Genomic DNA, 23,938 nt, shown 5'->3' with positions numbered 1-23,938 from the left:
ACATAAAAGACACCATTTCGAGCGTGGCCGTTTTCGTGCGGGTGACACGTAAAAGCACCCACTACACTCTCTGAGTGGTTGGCGTTAGGAAGGGCATCCAGCTGTAGAAACTCTGCCAAATTAGACTGGAGCTTGGTGTTGCCATCCGGTTTCACCAGTCCTCAGTCAAATCGTCCAACCCATGCTAGCATGGAAAGTGGACGTTAAACGATGATGATGATGATGATGATGAATGCAATGATCACACACTACATACCTTCCTTCCAAACACTGCTGTAAACAGAGGAAGTGAGTTAAAGCGTTAAAACTTAGTGCACATGCATAGCAGAATTTAAGGTCATTCTGTGCCAAATGGCTTCACTCTGTGTGCTTTAGCTTTGTTACTATGGCAACTGTTCAGAAACTTATTGATTAGACCACATACATACTGACACACACATACATATGTATCTCCAAAATGAAACTAGAAATTTGGAAAAGAATTATGCAAGGTGTGTACTTGCTCATCAAGTTTTTTTCTTACTTTTTTCTTATTACTTCTGATATGATTATAATGTATGCTATCTGAAAGGTATTTGTAGTAAATTTCTTTTAAAAAATACCTATTTCCCAGAAAGTTGTGCAGAAACTAAGTGGGTGGAATGCACACCTATGTAGATATACTGAGGTAATCACATGATTTATAGTACATCAAATTTCAAAGTTCACATCCTATTGTGTTAAATATACTGTTAATTCTCCCAGAGTCACCATGATAAATACTTGTAAATATAAAAACTGGCACTCTGTCGATTACGACAAGAATTCCAGTTGATCCAATCAACAGAACAGCATGATCATGAAATTAATGTGCAAGTGGCTGAGCACTCCACAGACACATGTACCCTTAATGTAGTTCTCAGGGAGATTCATCTTGATACAGAATGTGACAAGGCTGGCCCTTTGAATTACAGGTACAACTCATTTTTGCCAGCTAAGTGGACTGGAGCAATGTAAAATAAACCGCTAGGGTGTGGCACATTTTCACACATCTATCCTCATCCATTCTTGCCACATGACCATACCAGTGCAGTTGTTTCTCTTGCACACCACATCTGATGCTTCTTAGGTCCAACTTTTCTCTCAAGGTACTTACACTCTGTCGAGTATGCACACTGACATTACACATCCATCGGAGCATACTGGCTTCATTCCTTGCAAGCTTACGCATGCTCTCAGCAGTCATGGCCCATGTTTCACTGCCATGTAGCATGGCTGCTCGTACACATGCGTCATACAAGCTACCTTTTACTCTGAGCGAGAGGCCCTTTGTCACCAGCAGAGGTAAGAACTCTCTAAACTTTGCCCAGGCTATTCTTACTTTGCCCAGGCTATTCTTATTTTGCCCAGGCTACTTTTACGTAATGTATATTTTTAAAGAATTGTAATTTTTAGGTGTTGAAACTTTAAAAGTCAAACTAGGGGAAAAGTGTGCAAATATCACCTACCCACTCTCTTTTTGTTTTTTTTATTTCCATTTTCTGCAGGACCTTAATCTATGATGCTTGAAAAAAACACATCCAAAGAAATTACAGTTTCTGGAGCACTGGATCATTTCCGACTGTGCTCTATAAGAATGCCTCAACCCTTTTTGTTTCCATCCCTACACTCCACTTAAAAAACACATGCTCTAACATAAATGGACACATATGTTATGTGTGTGTGTGTGTGTATATATATATATATATATAGTGTAGTGATAAATACCAAAGTGTGATAATTGTTAAGAGATTTCTCTTTACATGGAACCGTTAGTAGCCCTGTTAACCCACAAATAGAGAATATTTATCCACCAATGCAGTGTTCTGCATTCATTCTCACTGTTCAATATCAGTGTGTGTGTGTGTGTGTGTGTGATGAATAGATAGGGATCTGCCTTTTACTCTGAGCGGGTATTGTATGATCACTCAGTTATAATCCGTTCTGGCTTAGCCCAGTTGAAAGGAGCATCTAAGATTAATTAGGGTGAGCAATCCCACCATACTTCTTCTGATGGGTAAATCCTGGGATCGCTTCGCTAGATTACAAATATTTTGCCTCGTGTATATCCAACACAACTAAAATGAATATGGGGATTAGTACATCTGTATATTGATTTATTCCCAGTCAATTATATTGTGTATTTGGTTAAAATTTTTGTCCAACATACGTTTCTGCTGTATAGGAAACTTTTGCATCCAGCTACTTTTGATTGGTTTTTAGTCTATGCAACTCTATTCACTGAAATGAACTAAATGTATGTAGGCTTGGCTAGCACTATCCTGCTAGATTATTATAGTTTTTGAGTGAAAAGAATGTGAGGGAGAGATAGGAAACCTGATATGGCCATAAAACTGCTACAAGCTTGACCTCATCCTGACCTGAAATGAGAATACCAGACCTTTAATTCAGTCAAAATACACTTATTAAAAACCCTAACCTTAAGTAGATTATTAATTAGTAATCATCAGATATTGTGTAGAACTACTGGCTATTAAATGAGATATAATTAAATATATAAGTTATAAAGAACTTAGTTTTGAGTCCAAATCGAAATTTTCTAGGCGTAAATCAAGTTTTAGATTATATGCAGTTTTGCTGTTCTATATGTGTAGATTTATTCATGGAGAATTCTGATTACTACTTGAAAGTCAAACCAGATTACTATGTAAACTCAGGCACCTCCTATTTACATGTTAGTCCCTTGTATTTACATAGGTTCCTTCTATGGAAATATTTGAAAGTCCTCTTGCAGATGTTGTTTCTGTCTACTGTTAAACAACTGGTGTTTAGCTATGAAGATTAAAGTTGCATAAACTGCTAACCAGTCGAAAGTGGCTGGATGCAAACACACTTGCTAGTTTTCTATGCAGCAGAAACATACGTCAGACTAATTTAAACCAAGTCTGTTGTATATTTGACAGTGGTAAATAAAGAATAGGCAGATGTACTAATCTCCATATTTATTGTAATTGTCTTATATATATATGTATGTATATAAATATATTAAAAAGTTTTAGTTAAAAAACTTTATCGCCAGTTGTATTGACTCGTTACTTGCTTACACTCCAACAAAACATTGTTAGAGCCCCCTGGCGAGGCATGCGCTTTACTTCTATCAATATTAGTTCAGAGAAACTAAAGCGAAATGCATTTAAACTATTTCATCAGCTTTTAACATAATATAGATTCTCCAACACTGTCATTTTGGATCTAATAAAAATGGTTTCACTAGAGTTACTTGCCCTTCATTGGGGCTCTCCTCTCAATTACGTCCCAGCTAATAAGCGGCGCCATTATCTGACGATCAAACTTTGCCGGATGAATTATAATTTCTCAACTTCAACCACTCTTTATTTTATCTCTCTTACAAATTATCACGCTAAATTTCATTCCCTTCGTTTCTTTTGAGCTTCACCTTAAGTAAGTATCATTTTAATGCGTCTTTATTGTAATTTTTAACCGCAAAACTCTTCCATATCTCTCAGTCTGCCGGTCCAATGTGAAAGCAACGTGGAGTCTTCCACCGTTCACACAATTCATTTCATTTCTTATCCATCCCTACAGTTTTCCCCAATAAAATTTAGCTTCTTTAACTCTATTTTTTACGCATTTTAATGACCAGAGACAATATCTTCCAGGCTAGTCTGTTATTTTGTTTTCAACATTTTAAGATCAAATTATTAAATTTTTTCTTTCCCGTCCATTGAAAATAAAATTGAGCGAAAACTACAAAAGGAATTTAATTTGTAGACTTCTTATTACTTCTAATAACTAATTAATGACGATAAAATATATTTAGAAATATCTGCATTTGTTTATTAATTCCAACATGAAAAGATTTAATTAGGTTAAATTTCCATCTGGGTTTGCACATGTCGATAAATGCTTTAAATTTCGCAGATGAAATAAGAGAGAATTGAATATATTAAATTGGAATTCTTCGTTAACTCATGCTATTATTTTCTTCTCTGTACACGCACCTTAAAATATTGTACAAGTTCTCAACGAACCGAGAGTCTGCAACTCTGATATTATTCCTTGTTGAAGCCATTTCAATTCCATTCCACTTGAATTGCACATTCTTTCTCTTCGATATGTCTTAGATTTCTTGTGTTTATTGGTCAAAATAGATTATAAATATCCTTGGCGAACGGACTGCAAATTATGAGATAAGCGAAATTTATTATTATCATTATTATTATTATTTTGTCTTTCCGGCGAAGAATTTCTAAAATTGACGATAGGAAACAGACCAGGTGCTTGCTACGTTTGATTTTCCACCCCCAAATAAATTGTAATGGATGTAACTGAAGTGAAAAGGCATCCTTCGGAATTAGACATTCAGATTTAGCAGCCACCCTCTTTTTTTCTTTTGCATTTAATGTTTTTAAACAAGAAAATACCATTCTAGTATTTGTGATATTTGTATTCAGTTTCCACTGGAGAAATCAAAGTCCCATGTTCATGGACTGTTTTGGGGCTTTACTAGGGGTGAATTGAATCTGTTCATAAACACCCACCTCCAGTGCAAAACGAAAGGAACCACATAAACATGCAAGAATTCCTGAATGCCTATAAAAATTCAGAAGTCTGGATGTTTTGTTCTTCATAAAATATACTGTGAAACGGTAATTAAGTCAGTTAAATTAGTCTTGATAATCACAGATTCCTTCATTGGCACATGAAGTATTTACACTATGTGTGGAATCCCTGAAAGTCGACTAAAATTCTTAAGTGTGATGTTTTATATTTATTAAATAGACCATAAAGCAGTAATAAATTTGGTTTAATAGTCACTTAGGATTATTTGTAAATTAGGTGACCCTCACCTATCGTTTCTGTGTAATCCCTTCGGTTTGTACCCAGAGGTCATTCATTTAAATCAACAACCAAAACTGAACACATTTTTTAAAAACTTGATTTTGTTTCCTACCAATTCCTGTAAAGTTACCAATGTAATAGTAGTTTCGGTTTTTCTAGAAAGATCGTTCTCTCTGGTTTCTGTGGGTTTTCGTTATTTCGATGTAGCTTCAATGATTTCCCAGTTGTATTATTATGGTGAATATTAAATCCCTACTGTTATTTCTAATTTTACATTTTCTCGAATTTATTTAAAACCTATTTTAAAGCTATATGGTCGGTCGACGAGCTAGAATTAGTAACCAGATCTTTCTCAAAATCACACCTTTTAAAAAGGGAATGGCTCGTTAGATAATACACTCTAAGATACATTGTACAAGAAAACAAAAGTAATGACTGTGGTTGTGGGTCTCCTCAGTTAGGAATTGACATGGGGTTAAACAACAACATATGGTGTTTATTTTACAAAGCTAATTAAAGTTGACTCCATTGTAAAAGTGATGTTTATTCAATGATGGAAGCCTTCGTATTGTTAATTGTTTCTGAAAACTAGAAATGTGGATGTTTAAATTTTTGTAAAGATGAAACTTTAATTGCAAACAAAATATATTTATAATTCTTCAAATGCTAACGAAATTATATTTTATCCACTCATATTTGTAGTTTCTATCTACTGAAGGCTTAGAGCAATTCCACATTAAGTTTCATCATCATCGTTTAACGTCTGTTTTCCATGCTGGCATGGGTTGGACGGTTTGACTGAAGTCTGGAGAGTCAGCAGCTGAACCAGGCTCCAATCTGATCTGGCAATGTTTCTACAGCTGGATGCCTTTCCTAACGCCAACCACTCCAAAAGTGTAGTGGGTGCTTTTTACGTGCCACCAGCATGAGAGCCAGCCAGACCGCGTTTGGATGGTACTTTTTACATGCCACCGGCACAAGAGCCAGTCTGGGGGTACTGGCATCAGCCACGTTCGGTTGGTAGTTTTTACGTGCCACCAGCATGAGAGCAGTGGAACCATGAGATTGTGTATCTTTTATCTTGTTTCAGCCATTGGGCTGCTGCTATGTTGGGGCACCACCTTAAAGGGTTTAGTCAAACGAATCCAGCTCAGTACTTGCTGAACCACTAAGTTTTTTTTTTTTTTTGACTAAACCCTGTAAGTTATGAGGACATAAACCAAAACCAGTTATCAAAAGATGTTGTTGGACAAACGTAGCACAAAAACACACCCACAGAATATATATATATAGTGAGAGAGACATGATGGGATTCTTTTCAGTTTCCGTCTATCAAATCCACTCACAAGGTCCAGGGCTGTAATAGAGAACACTTGCCCCAAAGTGCCATGCAAAGGGACTAAACCTGAAACCATACGGTTGGGACATAAACAAACCAGCACCAGTTGTTTAGCAGTGGTGGATATAAACATAACGATCACACACATGATAGGCTTCAACACAGTTTCTGTCTACCAAATCCACTCACAAGGCTTTAGTTGGCCTGGGGCTACAGTAGAGAAGACACTTGTCTAGGGTGCCATGTAGTGGGACTGAACCTGAATCCATTTGGTTGGGGAGCAAGCTTCTTACCATATGATGTAACAAGTTAAAAACAAAAAAACAAAAGTATGTCTGTTCATTTTTGATGTAACTCGTCACCATTTGAATATGGTGTGTTAAGAAAATGTTCTTAGACAAATGGTTGGAAATCCTGAAAATCTTTGTAAAATTTGAAATGCTGTTGCTTCAGTGTTTTTTTTTTTGTAATGATGAAAATGTTCCACATATAACTATTGTTATGCACTTGTATTTATAGGCATAATTTCAGATTAATGATCCCTGACTGTGTTCCCTCATAACTTTCTGAAAAATACCTATTTTTTCATGAAATTTTGTAGAAATACATTTTCAAGGATGTAGATTACTGTTGTGTTGATGATATTAAAAAAAATTAAAATTGATTTTTTTTTTTTTACTGAGTTTTGGATCATTCTTCCTGCCTCGTAATTCTCTTTAGAAAGCATATTTTTAAATGATTTTGCATTTATACATTTCTGAGAGTGGTCATCATCTTCATCGTTGTCGTTTAATGTCCAGTTTCCATGCTGGCATGGGTTGGGCGGTTTGACAGGACTGGTGAGCTGGAGGCTGCACCAGGCTCAATCTGATCTGACAAAGTTTCTACAGCTGGATGCCATTCCTAACGCCAACCACTCCGAGAGTGTAGTGGGTGCTTTTACATGCCACCAGCACAAGGGCCAGCTAGGCAGTACTGGCAACGACCATGCTCAAAAGGTGTTTTTTACGTGCTACCTGCACAGGAGCCAGTCCAGTGGCACTGGCAACGACCATACTTGAATGTTGTTTTTCACATGCTACCGGCACACGTGCTGGTAAGGCGACGCTGGCAATGATCTCACTTGAATGGTACTTTTTACATGTCACCGGCACGGGAGCCAATCCGCGGCCCTGGCAACGATCACGCTCGGATGTACTTTTAACTTTCCACTGGCATGAGTGCCAATCAGGCGGTACTGTCATCGGCCACGTCAGCAATTTTGATAGTTTATTTTTCTGATGTAGATAGAGACAAAAATGTAGTCCATCCAGTGAGAGATAAATATCATTTAATGTACAATGTATGAAATATTGCATTCATTAAATCACACACACACATACACACACATAAACAGAATTTCTGTGTTTTCCATGTTTGCGTATGTTAAGATAAATAATATCGAGACCTTGTTTCCTGGCCAGAACCTTTCCTGTTGCTAACCCTTTATCTGTGTTTCAAGTAAAAGATCTCTTGTTCTGTACAGTTTTGAAGGGGAAGTGAGTGCTATTCTGGAATTTCACCTGTGTTCGTCATGACTTGCCTGATGACCACAGGCAAAACCTGAAAATAATAAGACTGACTTGATCAAAATGAGTACACACACACTGGTCCTTTTTGTTTTCATCTACCAAATCCACTCAAGGCTTTGCTTAGCCTGGGGTTATAATAGAAAATACTTGCCCAGTGGGATTAAACTTGAAACCATGTGGTTGCAAAGCAAATGTCTCAAGTACACTGCCATATCTGTGCTTTGATAGGAAAAAAAAAAAATGTTCATTTTTAAAGTTAACACTTTGAAAATTGATCTAATTAGCGACTACTACACTTGAAATTTACATAATTAGCAACTACTGCTACTCCTAGACATTTAATAATCTCATCTGAAAAATTGCACCAGACATGTTGCCATGGAAACATTCAATACATTTGGTTTGCTTTTTTCTTTTTTATTCCTGAATGCATAGGTGCAGGTGTGGCTGTGTGGTAAGAAGTTTGCTTCCTAAATACATGGTCCTGTGTTCAGTCCCACTGTGTGGCACCTTGGGCAAGTGTCTTCTACTATAGCATCAGGCCAACCAAAGTCTTGTGAGTGGATTTGGTAGATGGAAACTGAAAGAAGCCCATTGTGTGTCTGTGTTTGGCTCCCATTACTGCTTGACAACCAGTGTTGGGGTGTTTATGTCTGTGTAACTTAGCAGTTCAGCAAAAAAGACCGATAGAATAAATGTCAGGCTTTAAGAAAAAGTACTAAGGTTGATTCATTCTACTAAAAAGATTCAAGATAGTGCCCCAGCATGGCCACAGTCTAGTGACTGAAACAAGTGAAAGATAAAAAGATATTCTTTGGTGGTTGTTGTTGTTCCATGTGCCTCTCATCTCAGCTCAGCTCCATTACTTGTTACTTGTTAATACCTGTCTTCCTTTCTATCATATTTATGATAATCAGTCCACAACAAGATTATCTCTGACTTATGTATTAGAGATTAATGTTGGTATTTAACACTCTCATGCTCACTATAACCACATTTGATAAATCCAAGGTGGCTACACAATTGTTTACATCAAATTTTGTTTACATTACAAAACAAAATACACACACACAAAGATATGTCATCATCTTCATCATCATTTAAAGCCCATCTTTCCATGCTTTCATAAGTTAGATCAGTGGTTTTCAACCAGGGGCCACATCACACCCTTAGGCATCCATATAAGATTTTGTCATCAAAATTTATCTGCAATAAATCTGTTGTGCCCCAGCTACAGCTTTGAAGCTGAAACTAGTTAAAGAGTTAATTCACAAAATATTTTATCAGTTTTTTTTATACAATTCCTAGTATTTGATTATAAAGATATGATAGGATTTTTTTTAGCATCGAATGGCTATGGGGGTCAATCTGAGTAAAATAGGGTGCTATGTCTTTTCATCTAGTGTCACTTTGTCAAATGTCTTTTCGTTCATACATACTTTTTTGAATGTCCATTACTCCAATAATTCTGTATTTTTCCAGTTACACTTTCTCCATGACAGTAGATAATTTTTTTTTTTCCATAACGTATTTGTAGTGGCTTCATGCAGGCATGGCATGGATTCGATCCTCGATTGCCAAATTTCACTTAACACTTCAACAGCGCTTTTCTCATGGTAAAACAATAGTTTTTCTGTGAACGACAACCTCTCTCGCCAACCTTCGAAAACCTCTCTCAACAACCTCTGACAACCTATGTATGCAACCTCCGACAATCTCTCTGACAACCTCTCTCGCCAACTTCCAGCAATCTCTCCCTCTTCCAGCTGACAGTTTTTTGTACTTTTTCGTGACGAAAAATACGCCTTTTGTGGCAGTTTTAACAAAATTGCTTTTTTATATCAGAGTAATAAGGCATTTCAATAGACCGTCTTTACCCCCAGGAATTACTGGGTACACAATCTAGTATATATATAATGAGTGGCTGTGTGGTAAGAAGCTTGCTTCCCAACCACATGGTTCCAGGTTCAGTCCCACTGTGTGGCACCTTGGGCAAGTGTCTTCTGCTATAGCCTCAGGCTGAGCAAAGCCTTGCGAGTGGATTTGGTAGGCAGAAACTGAAAGAAACCTATCACATATATATAAATATATGTGATATATATATGTGCACTAAAATACTTCCTTCCCGAACAATGAAGGCCTTCTTGCACTAAAACACTTGTTAACCTAATACACCTGCTTGTTCCTTCACCTGTCTTTTGTTTCCTGTAAATCTGAATTGTATGTATGTGTATGGGTGCAGGTATAGTTGTGTAGTAAGAAGTTTGCTTCCCAGTTCCATGATATCAGGTTTATTTCCACTGTGTGGGACTTTAGGCTAGTGCCTTCTATTATAGTCCTAGGCCAGCCGAAACCTCGTGAGTGAATTTGGTAGATGTGAACCGAAAGAAACTGGTTGTGTATGCGAGTGTGTTAATGTCTCTTTGCCTTGACATTGGGTTGTTGTTGTTGCAAATTGAGTCACCACCATGCAAGTTAGTGTCCTTCATTTCTGATCCTCTGTTGAAAGCATGTCTGGTCAAACGGGGACATTACCTTACTTGGAAACAGGAAGGGTATCCAGCTGTAGAAAATCTAGTTCAACAAATTCTGTCTGAACCATGGAGGTATGGAAAAGTGGATGCTAAAACAGTGATGATGATGATTGTTGAAGGAGGGAAGGAGTCTCTTGTGCCCTGCCCCCACTCCTTGTAATTGAACCAATCCTTTGAAGTACTAAGCACCAAACAAAAATATTTTGATGTACTTGTATAATTTGTCACCTGCACAATCCCTGGTTGTATAAATATATAAACATATGCTAGTGTACTGACCTACTTCATTATCAAACATTTTGTAATCTTTGTCAGTGACAGATTTTCCTCTGCTGGCCACATTAATTAAATCACATTCAACCAGGCAAAAACTATTAAGAACCACTCTTGATCCTTTCTATGTTGTTGTGCACTCAATTGGAACAATTACCATCTGGTTTTTAAGCATTAAAAAGTGCTTAAATCTGCAGGACCTTTCAGAGGGAGTGTGATTGTGTAAATAACATCATGGTTTAGATGTGAATGTTAAAAAACCACTTATGGGTTCAATCCCACTGCACTGCACCTTGAGCAAGTGTCTTCTACAATAGCTCCAGGCTGACCAAAACCTTGTGAGTGCATTTGGTTGGCAGAAACTGAAAGTAGCCCATCATATGCATCATGCTTCATGCAGATACATCTTGGAAAGCCATATTAACTGAGGTATTGCTTATAGATGTACAGTATTACACAACATTGAAATATATTGAAGTAGCAGAAGAAGATCATTTGACAGGGGTATGGCTGCATGTGCATTTCTGCCTCTTTGGGCCTTGTCAGCAGCATGCACCCATTAGAAACTGCATACTAAAACAGGATCTGTTATCACTGATATAAGAAGACAGTGATTGAAAAATCACTGATGTTGCAGTTAGCTGGTCTACTGAATACAAATTTATGTGCAACAGAAGTAGTATTATTTCTCTCTGAAAAGATACAAAAGATATGCGGCCCATATTACATCAGGACAGTTTTCAAGAGTAATGCACTTCGCAAATATCTCCTTCGAGTAAAACCATCAATAGAAGAGAATATGACCAAAAAACGCCTGTACTCCATCCCATGCAGCTGTGGTAGGTTATACAAAGGCGAAACATGCCACCCCCTCAAAATAAGGGTAGAGGAACATCACAAAGCTGTGACACGAGGAGATGGAAAAATGGAGGCCACCTCCGCCTGTGGGAGGAAGTTAAAATAATAGACAGAGAACACCACTGGAAAATACGAAAACTAAAAGAAGCAGCACATATGCTAGGACACAACCTCCTAAGCAGACCAAGTGCAGATATGAATAGCATATGGGAACAGGTATTAAGGAAGGATAGGAAAATATTAGATTTATAAGTCCTAAAATTCACTCCATAATTGCCCACAGGCATATGGCTTATTGGTTAAGAGTGCGGGCTGCTAACCCCAAGATTCCAAGTTCGATTCCAGGCAGTGACCTGAATAATAATAATGACATCGAAAAATACCTTAGGAATGAGAACCCAGGTTCGAAATTTCCCAAGACACTTGATGAAGGCTGGAGAGTATATCAGCCAAAACATGTTAACAACAAAGATGACAAATATCCATCAAATGTAAATAATTCCTCATCTCTTAAATATAGAACTGTAGATGTAGTATTAGTTTAAAATAGCCATCTGTGTATTATACTTAATGCAGATTTATCTTGGAAAGCCTAATTAACTGTGTTATTCATCCAGGGATAATATCGCTTATCAATGTACAGTGTTAAATAACACAAAGCTATATGAACAGCATTGCTGGTAGTACTAGTCCTGGCATTTGGTCCTCAAACTAGGAACCTTGTGTAGAGTGTGGTCTTCTCAAAAAGAAATTGGGTTTCAACCATACAGGATCTCCTTGATGGTGTCGAGGAAGATGAAAACTTTTTGAAAACATTCAGAACAGGCGATGACTCATGGGTCCATGACTATGACTCTGAAACCAAGGCAAAATTCAAATCCCACTTGAAAGGAACAACATTTCAAGACTTTGAGGAAATCCAAGAGAATCCAATGAGGCTGTTGCTTGCTTTTCTCAAAAAGGAGTCCCAGGAATGCTTTCCTCAGTGGAAACAATGCTGGATAAAGTGTGTGGCTTCAGAAGGGGACTTCTTCAAAGGAGGTTAAATGCCAAATTGACATGTGTTGCAGTTTTATTTTTAAAGCACCACTCCCGGTACTTTTTAATCAGACCTCGTATAGAAGTGTCTGTCTATTAAATGTAGTTGAGAAGGTCATCACATGCATTTTCATTTTTTAATTGGTCTGTTTGATGCAGAGGTGGAGGAGGAGGAGAAGAGAACATTGCTCTCTTTGGTAGAAATACAGAAACAACTTGATGGGGTTAATGAGTGCAATTATATATTCAGTTTAAATTACTGCTGATGAATAACTGGAGAAAATGAGGTGGCAAGCTGACCGAATCGTCAGCATACTGGGCATAATACTTCACGGCATTTCATCCATCTCTGCATTCTGAGTTCAAATTCTGGCGAGGTTGACTTTGCCGTTCGTCCTTTCAGGCTTGATAAAATAAGTACCAGTTGAGTGCTGGGGTCGATGTAATCAACTTCTCTCCTCTTGAAATTGCTGGCCTTGTACCAAAATTTCAAACCAATAATTGGAGATAATGGACAATAAAGGAGTTTCAGAAAAACACAGTGAGCTGGGTTGGACAGTGTTTTAGGGTTTAGTGTAAATGATGAAATACAGGGGAGAGGGACAAAAGGAGGAGGCAGCAAGGGTACAGGGGGTGGTGTTGTTTAGCTCCAGGTCATCTTTAACCCTTTTACACGTAGATTACTCGGTCAAATGTAATGCTTATTTATTCAAATTGTTTTGAATTAATCCTGCATTATCTCATAGCTTGAGGTTATTTTTAAATGGCATTGTAGGATAGGTGTGAGAGGCCGGATCTGGCCAGTTTGAACATGAAATGCATAGTAGAATATTTGGGTCGGATGTGCTGGTTTAAATGCAGAAGGGTTAACAGATCAGGTTTTTGATTAAAGGTGTTGTGTTTCGCTGGGAGAGGTAGAGAGTCAGCAAATTTAGAAAATGGAGGAGAAACTGCAGCGGTGGTGGCGGACAGAGGGAGTATGAAGATAAATGGTCAACTAGTGATTATAGTGTTGTTGACAATATATTAAGCTATCAGTATTGTGTGTGTGTGTGGTAGGTGCTTTGTTCTGGTTATGTGAACTATTAATTAAATACAATCGCTTCAAAATCTTATAGCTTCTGAGACAGAGATGTTTTTGACCATCATGTTGTTTACTATCTATTTTTGGTAATTTACATAAGTCTCTACTTATGTTGCTCTTGACAAACGTCCACATAAACTGGCAACTTTGTCGCTTGTTCTTCATTTCAAGCTGTCCTCTTGACACTTCTAAACACTCTATCTTCTCTCCCTCTCTCTCTCTCTCCCCCTCCCCCCACACACATCCTCAAGTTCATGCTGTTTATTTGCTGCTAATATGTGTATAATAAAAATGAATAATTAGTGTGCTAAATGCTCTTGTCATAGATTGAAAAGCACAGGCATGGCTGTGCGGTTAAGAAGTTTGCTTACCACTCTTGTGGCCTCAGGTTCAATCCTACTGCATTCCACCTTAGGCAAATGTCTACTATAGACACAAACATGGCTGTGATTAAGAAGTTCACTTCCCATGTAGTTTCAGGTTGAATATCACCCTGTGGCACTTTGAGCATGTCTTCTTTAACCCTGTGTTGATGAAAGCCTTGAGTGGATCCATTAAAAACTGAAAGAAACCTACACACACATATGCATGCTTGTGTGTGTGTGCACATGCATATGAGTGACCATGTGTGAGTTAGTATTTTCCTCCTCTTCGCGTGTGTTTGCTGGTTTTAAACAATGGCCTCACAAGCAGACATTGTTTGCTTGCAGTCCAGGCTTGTTTCTAGTCTGTTTCGTTTGGAAACAAGCAGGAGGTTGGCATTAGGAAAGACATATGGCCATAGAAAAACAATCCTGACTTATTCTCGTTTGACTCAAGCAAGCATGGAAAAATAGTCATTAAGATGATGATGATTGATTAAATTGTACTCCTTTCACAATTAGAGATTTTTCTGCCAATTTGCTCTCAGTTGTATTCTTTACTTTTTTCCCCATTTTATATTAACTCTTGACCCTTTTTCTTGTAAAATAAATACATGAGTAACAATTTATTTTGAAAGTAATAAAGAATTTATTAAAGTAGCTTTTTTGTTCTGGTTGTTTTGGACCAGAACTTCACAGAAAGTTCCTATATAAAATAATGATGTAATATTGGTATTAAATTTTGGCACAAGGCCAGCAAGTTCAGGGGAGGGGCTAAGTAGGTTATATCCACCCCAGTGCTTAACTGGTACTTATCTTATTGACCCCTGAAAGGATGAAAGGCAAAATTGACCTTGGCAGAATTTGAACTCAGAGGCGAATTTGAACAAAGGTGGTGAGCTGGCAGAAGCGTTAGCATGCTGGGCGAAATGTTTAGCGGTATTTTGTCTGCCGTTATGTTCTGAGTTCAAATTCCGCCTAGGTCGACTTTGCCTTTCATCCTTTTGGGGTCGATTAAATAAGTACCAGTTGCGCACTGGGGTCAATATAATTGACTTAATCCCTTTGTCTGTCCTTGTTTGTCGCCTCTATGTTTAGCCCCTTGTGGGCAATAAAGAAATAAGAATTTGAACTCAGAATATGTAGTCTGACGAAATGCTGCTCAGCATTTCAGCCGGTGTGGTAATGATTCTGCTAGCTTGCTGCCTTGAAAATAATGAAGTTAAATTATGAATTCTTTAATCTTTTTTTGATCCTGACCCTTGTTCTATGATAGCAATTCTTTGTTTTAAAGTGTTTTAAATTAAAAACCTCTCACTAAAATTTCATGCTAATTTACTTTCCAAACACCAGCTTAATAATGACAAAATTATGTTACTAACCTCTTCATTATTTTCAAAATTAATTGAAACAAAGACAGTATATTCCAACAGAAATAGGGCAGTGAAAGGAATTAAAACGAGAGGTTTTGTAATTTAGACATAGCAGTGGCCTCAGGTGTGTTGGTACGAAAAGCATCGTTCAAATTACCTTTTCTTTGTTCCTTACTGGAATGTAAATTTCTGTGGCAAGACAAGTGATGTATGATAGCAGAGGTGAAGCTGGTAGCATGTTATTTGAGGGAAGATTACCAACCGTTGTGTTTACTGTTGGGTTGTTTCTTTGGGATAACACTGAGGATAGCTTAAACATTCTCCATATTATATTCTTTCTTCTCTTTGAATTTACAATAATGTTGTGTCTGCATAAAGAAATCAATATTTTAGTGAAAACAAGGCAGCGAGCTGACTGTAATGTTAGCATGCCAGGTGAAATGCTTAGTGGTATTTCGTCTGTCTCTACATTCTGAGTTCATATTCCACTGAGGTCGACTTTGCCTTTAATCCTTTCGGGGGTCGATAAATTAAATACCAGTTGTGTACTGGGATCAGTCTAATCAACTTGCCTGCCCCTCCCCCAAAATTTCAGACCTTGTTCCTAGAGTAGAAAAGAAGTGTTAGCATGTCAAGGCAGCGAGCTGGCAGAAATGTTAGCATGCCAGGCGAAATGCCTAGTATTTCGTCTGTCTTTACATCATCATCAAGATCTGTTTTCCATGCTGGCATGGGTTGGACAGTTTGACAGGACCTAGCAAGGCTGGAAGCTGCTCCAAGTTCCATTGTTTTGGTCGAGTTTCTACAGCTGGATGCCCCTCCTAATGCCAACCACTTTACAGAATGTATTGTTTTTTTTTTATGTGGCACCAGTACCAGACACACAAATGGCAATTCTAAACATCTCATGCTTTTTTCGCTTCCTCTCCAGATTTCCACAAAAACCTTGTAAATGTATAATTTTCTACTTTAAATCCATTTTTCCATGGTAACACAAAGTACTATTGATATTTAACTGCTAGTTCTCAGTGGCATACAGCATGGAAAGTGTCTTTGTCAAAGAGCAGGAGCTTCCATACACCATGCATCTTATGAACTGCAACATCATTTGGTAGATTCCCAATGGACCAATTCCCGCGTCACTGTGTTTTTTATAGTAAGAGTGACTAGGGAATGTTATTGCCACTTGGACAGATTAAATACCACAAGGTATTTTTTGCTCAACATACTGGTTTTCCCACTGATGTTTATAATCTTCAGCCAGTATGTCTAATATATATGTGCGCGCTTGTGTGTGTGTACACATTAAATGTATATATAAACATTTGTTTTATATATATATATATATATATATATATCACTATATTTTGGTCTTTAAAATAGATATACAAGGAACTAAAAAGAGTTAGTATCATGGAGGATATCTAAGCTGTAAAACATTTAAACATCACCCCCAACCCATTCCTGTCTAACCCATGCCAGCAAGGAAAAGTGATCATAAAAATGATACAAATGCACAAATGAGAGGCTTTCGCACAGTTTCCACTTGCCAAATTTCTTTGTTTGTGAATAGGTCAGCCTTAGACTTATACAACATCTGTTCAGTTTTATTATTTACATTTGACGGATATTTGTCCTCATTTTGTTTGTTTTTAACACAATGGTTCGGCTGATATACCCTCCAGCCTTCATCAGGTGGCTTGGGGAAATTTTGAACCTGGGTTCTCATTCCTAAGGTATTTTTCGATAAGACATTGAGCTGGCAGAATTATTACTGTGCTGGACAAAATACTTAGTGACATTTCATCCAGCTTTATGTCCTGAGTTCAAATTCCACCAAGGTCGACTTTGCCATTCATCCCTTCAGAGGTTGATGAAAATAAGTACCAGTTACACACTGGTGTCGATGTAATCGATTAGTCCCCTCCACCAAAATTCCAGGCTTTGTGCCTATAGTAGAAAGGATTATTATTATTAAAAGTGTTGAACTGATATCATTATGATATTCTTTATTATCCTTTTATGTTTTGAGTTTAGGTAACAAGAAATGTGTTTCTGCAACTACAATTCTCTGTAAAATACACATAAACTACACTCTATTGCTATTCAGCCGTTGTAGTATGAAAGATGTCTTTATATATAAAGACAATTCCTAGCACACACACATGCACCACATGAAGATTTTTTTCATTTTCAATCACCATATTCTTGAGATGCATAGTTTTCTTTCTTTTCTATATTCTCCGATTCACCATTGTTAATAATCCTTTTTTTTCTTTTTTTTTTTTCCTTTTACTTCTTGTTTCTAGTTAATTAGCAAAATGGGATTGCTGTGCCGGTATTATAAGCAAAAATATCCTGAAGTGGATGATGTGGTAATGGTGAACGTGCGTTCCATTGCTGAAATGGGGGCCTATGTACATCTATTAGAATATAATGACATTGAAGGAATGATCCTGCTCAGTGAATTATCCCGACGACGTATCCGATCAATTAATAAACTTATCCGTGTTGGCCGAAGTGAATGTGTTGTTGTTATTCGAGTTGACAAAAACAAAGGTAAGTAATATACACCTTCCGCCTCGTTTTTATATCCACTTTTCCCTGTTTACATTGGTTGGATGGAATTCGTTGAGGTAGATTTTTCTACAGCTGGATGCCTTTCCTGTCATCAACCCTGACCTGTTTTCAAGCGAGGTAATATTTTCCCATACTCAGATACATTTTCACCGAATGTTGGAAACAAATAGCTCTGCTTGCATGATGATAGCACATTATAACTATCACACAATGTCGAGACAGTAAGACATACACTCACTCACTCACTCACATATACATCAGCATTTTAAAGTCCTCTTTTCTATGCTTGCATGGATCAGACGGAATTTGTCAAGGCAGATTTTCTATGGCTGGATGCACAACTTGTTCAGACATGTCACAAAGCCCAGATCTGCTTTCCTAGTTGACTGCAGGCATACAACAGCACTTGTGTTTGATAGTGAAACAGCTGTGTGTTTGTTTACTATCAACAAACAAATGCCAAGGAGAAATATGAAATCTCTCACATAAACAAACACACACACACACACACACACACATCATTCATCATCATCATCATTTAACATCTGTTTTCCATGCTGGCATGGGTTGGATGGTTTGACAGGAACTGGCAAAGCTGGGGGGGCCACACCAGGTTCCATTGTCTATTTTGGCACAGTTTCTACAGCTGGATGCTCTTCCTGATGCAAACTACTTTACAGAGTGTACTGGGTGATTTTTTTTATGTGGCATTAGCCCCAGTGTTTTTTATGTGACACTAGCACCAATGCTTTTAAACATGACACAAACACCAATATTTTTTTACATGGCACTGTCACCAGAGGTTTTTTTGTGGCACCATCACCAGTGCTTTTTATGTGGCATCGTTACCAGGCTTTGAAATTAAGATTATGATCTATTGACCTTTGTCTATATTAAGCAAGAAACATTAATCCTTTAGCATTCAGATTACTCTGTCAAATGCAATGCTTATTTATTCACATTGTTTTGAATTAATCCTGCATTATCTTGTTGCTTTGAAATTTTGATGAAGGGATTGTTATTTTTAGAATGACATTGTAGAGTCGGTGTGATAGTTCAGATGTATCCAGTTTGTACAAAATATTTAGGTCAGATATGGCTGGTTTAAATGCCAAAGGCTTAAGCACTGCTTGTTCCAGTCTATTTAAATGCTCTTCCAGCTGTAGAGATGTTTTTGTTTTTAACAAGAAGTCAGAAATTGTAGCTAGTTGTTAGACAGGACTTAAGGTAGGTTTGTTGTGTTTATGAAGATTATATTGAAAGTAATGTAGAGGTAGGCATAAGTTTATCAAACACAGGTCATTCATGTTGTACAAAATACAGACATAAAAGTCAGTGGTTGGTATAGTAACAAATAAAAACCTGTAATCTTAGTGGAACAAGGAAGTAAAAAACAAATAAACTAATTGTACTGTCAACACAAAAATCTATTATTGTGTATCGTTTGTTGTGTTGGAATGTCTTTCATATTAACTGTATTTACCAGGCAAACTTTGAAAATAGACTATTTTCTTTCACAGTAATAAAACTCCTCCCAGTTTAAAGCAACGAGCTAAATTATTTAACCATTTCATAACCATATTTCCATTGAAATACACTTCCTCTGTTTCAAAAATAATGAAGAATTTATTAAAAGGACTTATTATTAAGCTGGTGATTGGAATTGAAATTAACATGGAATTTTGATGGGAGGGTTTAACTTAGATCATTCTAAAACAAGGAGGTTGTAATCATAGATCCAAGGGTGATTTCAGATTGATTGGTTTCGAAAGGGTTTATTTTCTCAAATTACCAGTAATTACATTATCAATAGCAAAGTTAAAAGCAACCCCTTTTTTTAATGAAATACAAAGAATTGAAACTGAAGTGAAAAGGAAGATACAAATGAAAACAAAAGGAAGTACCCAGTAGAAGTCAGATGTGGTTCTGAGGTTAGGAAGTTTGCTTTGGAACCATGTGGTTAGGGTTTCAATCCTACTGTGTGAACATTGTTGGTTGACATTCTATTCTATGACCATGACAGAAATTGAAGTAACCTGTCGTGTGTGTGTTTCTCTCCTTTCACATGTGTTCACTGACCGTAAATAGCATGCTGTCGACACAGGTAATGTCCTATGCTTTTTGCCAACTGTAAAAGCACATCCTGGATTCTTAACATAGCCTGACATGTATTGTGAAAGCTTTGTAGACAAAAGGCTCATTCAAACTGTGTTGTCTTGGATGTGTTCACAGTAGAAGACTTACTTAGTGTGATGATGATGATGATGATGATGACGACAATGTCTTATTGATTCCATAGTTCATGAACTTTTCTGCGCCTTGTACATCCATCTCAAAGGTTGTTATTTGAGTTTAATCTCGTTGCCTTGGTATTGGTTCATTTATAAATTACCAACTGCTTCATGTGACTGCTCAGTTGGTGTTGTCTTTATTCTCTTAACACTGAGCATTTGTGGCTTTCATCCATATTTACTTAGGTCAGTTATCTTATTTTCTAAGCATGTTTCCAATGATTCCACTGCCTGAGTGTTTCAACTCATTTCATTTCAAAAGTAGTCAAGAATTTGGATGGATTTCGTAAAATTACTTTTGTCTTGCTGCTGTTTGGAACATTCTTAAAAATTTCTTCCATGAAATTATGATGGAAGGTTTTAATTGAAATATCAATCACTTTTGTGGATGTGGTTGTGTGGTTAAAAAATTTGCTTCCTAATTATATAGTCTCAGGTTCAGGTCCACTGAGTGGCACCTTGGGTCAAGTGTCTTCTATAGTTCTGAAGTGATCAAATCCTTATGGATGGATTTGGTAGACAGAAACTGAAAGAATCCTATCATGTGTATGAATTTATTGTCTTGTCATGCACCACATGTTGCATAGTATTGCCCCCCCTCTCCACTCAATTTACCATGAAAATAGATACCAATCCATTTGGAAAGTTAACTTAGGAGTGCTAGCAGATAACTTAAGTTATTTGCTAACACTCCTAAGTAGTATTTACTCTATCAATCCTGAAAATATTGGAGGAATGTTTTGCTAAATTTACCCCTGCTGTGTGTTTTTTTGTTCTACAGGCAGGAATAGCAACATTTTAAGTAATTTGAAAACATTGACTTTTGCTACTAAATGTTTTTACTTTAATTTCAGGTTACATTGATTTGTCCAAAAGAAGAGTTTCCCCTGAAGAAGTAGAAAAATGTGAAGAGAAATATGCTAAAGCTAAGACTGTAAGCATCACAGACTCATTTTTTTCCATCATCATCATCATTTAGCATCCGTTTTCCATTCTAGCATGGGTGGTTCGACTGGAGCTGGTAAGCCAGAGAGCTGTACCAGGCCCCAGTCTGTCTTGGCCTGGTTTCTACGGCTGGGTGCCCTTCCTAATGCCAAACACTCTACAGTGTATACTGGGTGCTTTTTACATGACTTTGGCATGACTGCTTTCCATGTGTCACCAGCACTGGCCATGATTACAATTTTACTGAGTTTGACGTATCTTCTCAAGCACAGCAAATTGCCAAAAGTGTTGGTCACTTGTCATCATCTCCATGATACTCAACAACCAAAGATTATATTTCACCATTTCGTCCCAAGTCTTCCTCGGTTTGTCTCTTCTACAGGTTCTCTCCACAGTTAGAGTTCAGTACTTCTTTACGCAGCTGTTCTCGTCCATATGCATCACATACTAGCACAGTCATCTCTCTTGCACACTACATCTGATACCTCTTATGCCCAATGTTTTTCTTAGGACACTTGCACTCTGTCTTACATTCCCATTAACATTGCACATTCAGCAGAGCATCAGGTGTCTTGGGGAAATTTCGAACCTGGGTTCTCATTCCTAAGGTATTTTTTGATATTATTATTCAGGTCACAGCCTGGAATCGAACTCAGAATCTTGGAGTTAGTAGCCCACGCTCTTAACCGCTACGCCATATGCCCGTTCCTCCATCAGAGGAGAAGGAAGTGATATGCAATGAGATAGGACAAAGTTTCTTCAAAGTATTCTGGGTCATCTTTTAATTCTGATCTGTTTTGAATAACAACAGCTTATTAGAGCAGTTGATATCAATCTTTGTTTAAGCCTATTGTTGCTCTGATTGTAGGTTAACAGTATTTTGAGACATGTTGGAGAAATTTTAGGCTACACAAATGATGAACAGTTAGTTGACCTCTACCAAAAGACTGCTTGGTACTTTGATGAAAAACTAAACAAGCCCGGAGCCTCATACGATGTTTTTAAGCATGCTGTCACGTAAGTTATGTTTTAAGTTATTTTACATTTTTGTCAACATTTCTTATAAAAAGATCATGGGATCTTGTTTGATAAACCCTCTCACACATCTTAACATCAGTCAACTGTTCTGACATCAACCTGCCTAAGTCTGCCTCTGGCCCTATGATACAAGCTTCTTGTTTTAAAGTGATTTAACCCTTTGGCATTCAGATTCTTATGTCAAATACAATGCTTCTTTATTCACATTGTTTTGAATTTGCACTATCTTATATCTTGGAGATTTCTATGATGAGATTGTTTATTTTTAGAATGACATTGTAAGGTAGGTGTGAGAGGCTGGATCTGGCTGGTTTGAACATAAAACAGATGGAATATTTAAGCTGAATATGGCTGGCTTAAATGCTAATGGATTAAATTAAAACTTCCCATTAAAATTTCATATTGATTTTTGTTCCAGACACCAGCTTAATAATGACCAAGTTATTTTACTAAGTTCTTCATTATTTTAAAAATTAATTGAAACAAATTCAGTGTATTTTAACAGATTCCTAATAACAAAAGACTTAAAATATTAAGTTTATATCATAGAACCAAACCAGTGTCCGGCAGGTTGGTATCAAAAGGGTTAATCTGCTCGGTCATTTTTCATTTCCAGTCTATGTTAGGTTTCCTCCAGCCATTCAATGATGTCATCCTCTACTGCCACCAAAGACTATGCATTCTATATACACTGGTTTCCTTAGTGGAGGTGCATGGTTTAGTGGTTGGGGTATTTGGTCCACCGTTCACGAGTTCAATTTCCGGTGCTGCGTTGTGTCCTTGAGCGAGTCACTTTATTTCACACTGCTCCAGTCCACTCAGCTGGCAAAAATGAGTTGTGCCTAGATTTGAAAGGGACCAGCTTTGTCACATTCTGTGTCATGCTGAATGTCTCTGAGAAATATGTTAAGGGTACACATGTCTGTGGAGTGCTCAGCCACTTGCACATTAGTTTCACATTCAGGTTGTTCTGTTGATCAAATCATCTGCTTCTCTCTTCATTGTTACCAACCGAGTGCCAGGTTCCTCACACATACACACTCTCTCTCTCTCTCTCTCTCACATACTCCCTTTCTCTTACACACAGACTCTCTCCCTCTCTTACACACACACTCTTTCTCTCTCACATACACACTCCCTTTCTCTTACATACACTCTCTCTCTGTCTCTCTCTCACGTGCATATTCTTCCACTGTTTTCTTCTCAATCGTGATTTCTAGAATCACTAACATTCTTCGAATATACTTTTTCATTTCTTTTCTCTGTTGACACAATCATCCTCATCTAATATCTTCTGTCTTCCATGCTGGCATAGTTTGTGGTCTGAGAGTTGCATCCTGCTCCAGTGTCTGCTGTGGCATGGTTTCTATGGCTGGATACCCTTCTTAATACCAACCACTTTACAGAGTGTAACTAGCATAGGAGCCAAACGATTTGCTAGACAAAATTTTACAAAACCTATCAATAAATAAATAAATAAACAGAATGAAAATTGAAAACCAGAATGAGGAGAAATCACTTGGTTACTATTTCTAGCAGTTGAAGCATTCATGTAGAGGCTTCTTCTTTGATACATGTTGGTGGTGTTTGTCTGAAAGAGTAATGGATGATCAAAGCTACTGCCATACCATCTTTTTCTCTGATAATAGTTTTCGGACCGCGGTATTATTGCTCCATTTTGCCTATTTTGTTTTAAAAACAAATTTGAGGAAACTTGGAGGAAATGGTAATTGATGGTTCCATTCCTTTAGAAATGTTGGTCAGATCTGAATTCTTCTGTTATTCTATTATTTTCAGGGGTCCTTTACCC

At 37.4% G+C, this 23,938-nt stretch overlaps 1 protein-coding gene across 3 annotated transcripts in view; it reads left to right on the top strand.

Annotated features, from left to right (window-relative positions):
- LOC106880774 (eukaryotic translation initiation factor 2 subunit 1) overlaps positions 1-23,938 on the top strand; it is a 40,638-nt gene that overhangs the window by 12,179 nt on the left and 4,521 nt on the right. For 2 of the 3 annotated variants that reach the window (XM_014930892.2, XM_014930881.2), the window contains exons 2-4: positions 17,584-17,833; positions 21,000-21,079; positions 21,959-22,107. In XM_014930892.2, coding sequence (XP_014786378.1) covers positions 17,596-17,833; positions 21,000-21,079; positions 21,959-22,107 — 467 coding nt within the window. In that variant the 5' untranslated portion in view covers positions 17,584-17,595. Of the gene's footprint in view, positions 1-3,278; positions 3,442-17,583; positions 17,834-20,999; positions 21,080-21,958; positions 22,108-23,938 lie in introns of those variants that run through there. The other variant, XM_014930873.2, reaches the window with a different exon arrangement.

Source organism: Octopus bimaculoides, chromosome 10, assembly GCF_001194135.2.
Source record: "Octopus bimaculoides isolate UCB-OBI-ISO-001 chromosome 10, ASM119413v2, whole genome shotgun sequence".
Classification (NCBI taxonomy): domain Eukaryota; kingdom Metazoa; phylum Mollusca; class Cephalopoda; order Octopoda; family Octopodidae; genus Octopus; species Octopus bimaculoides.
This window is presented reverse-complemented; position numbering and strand designations above follow the sequence as displayed.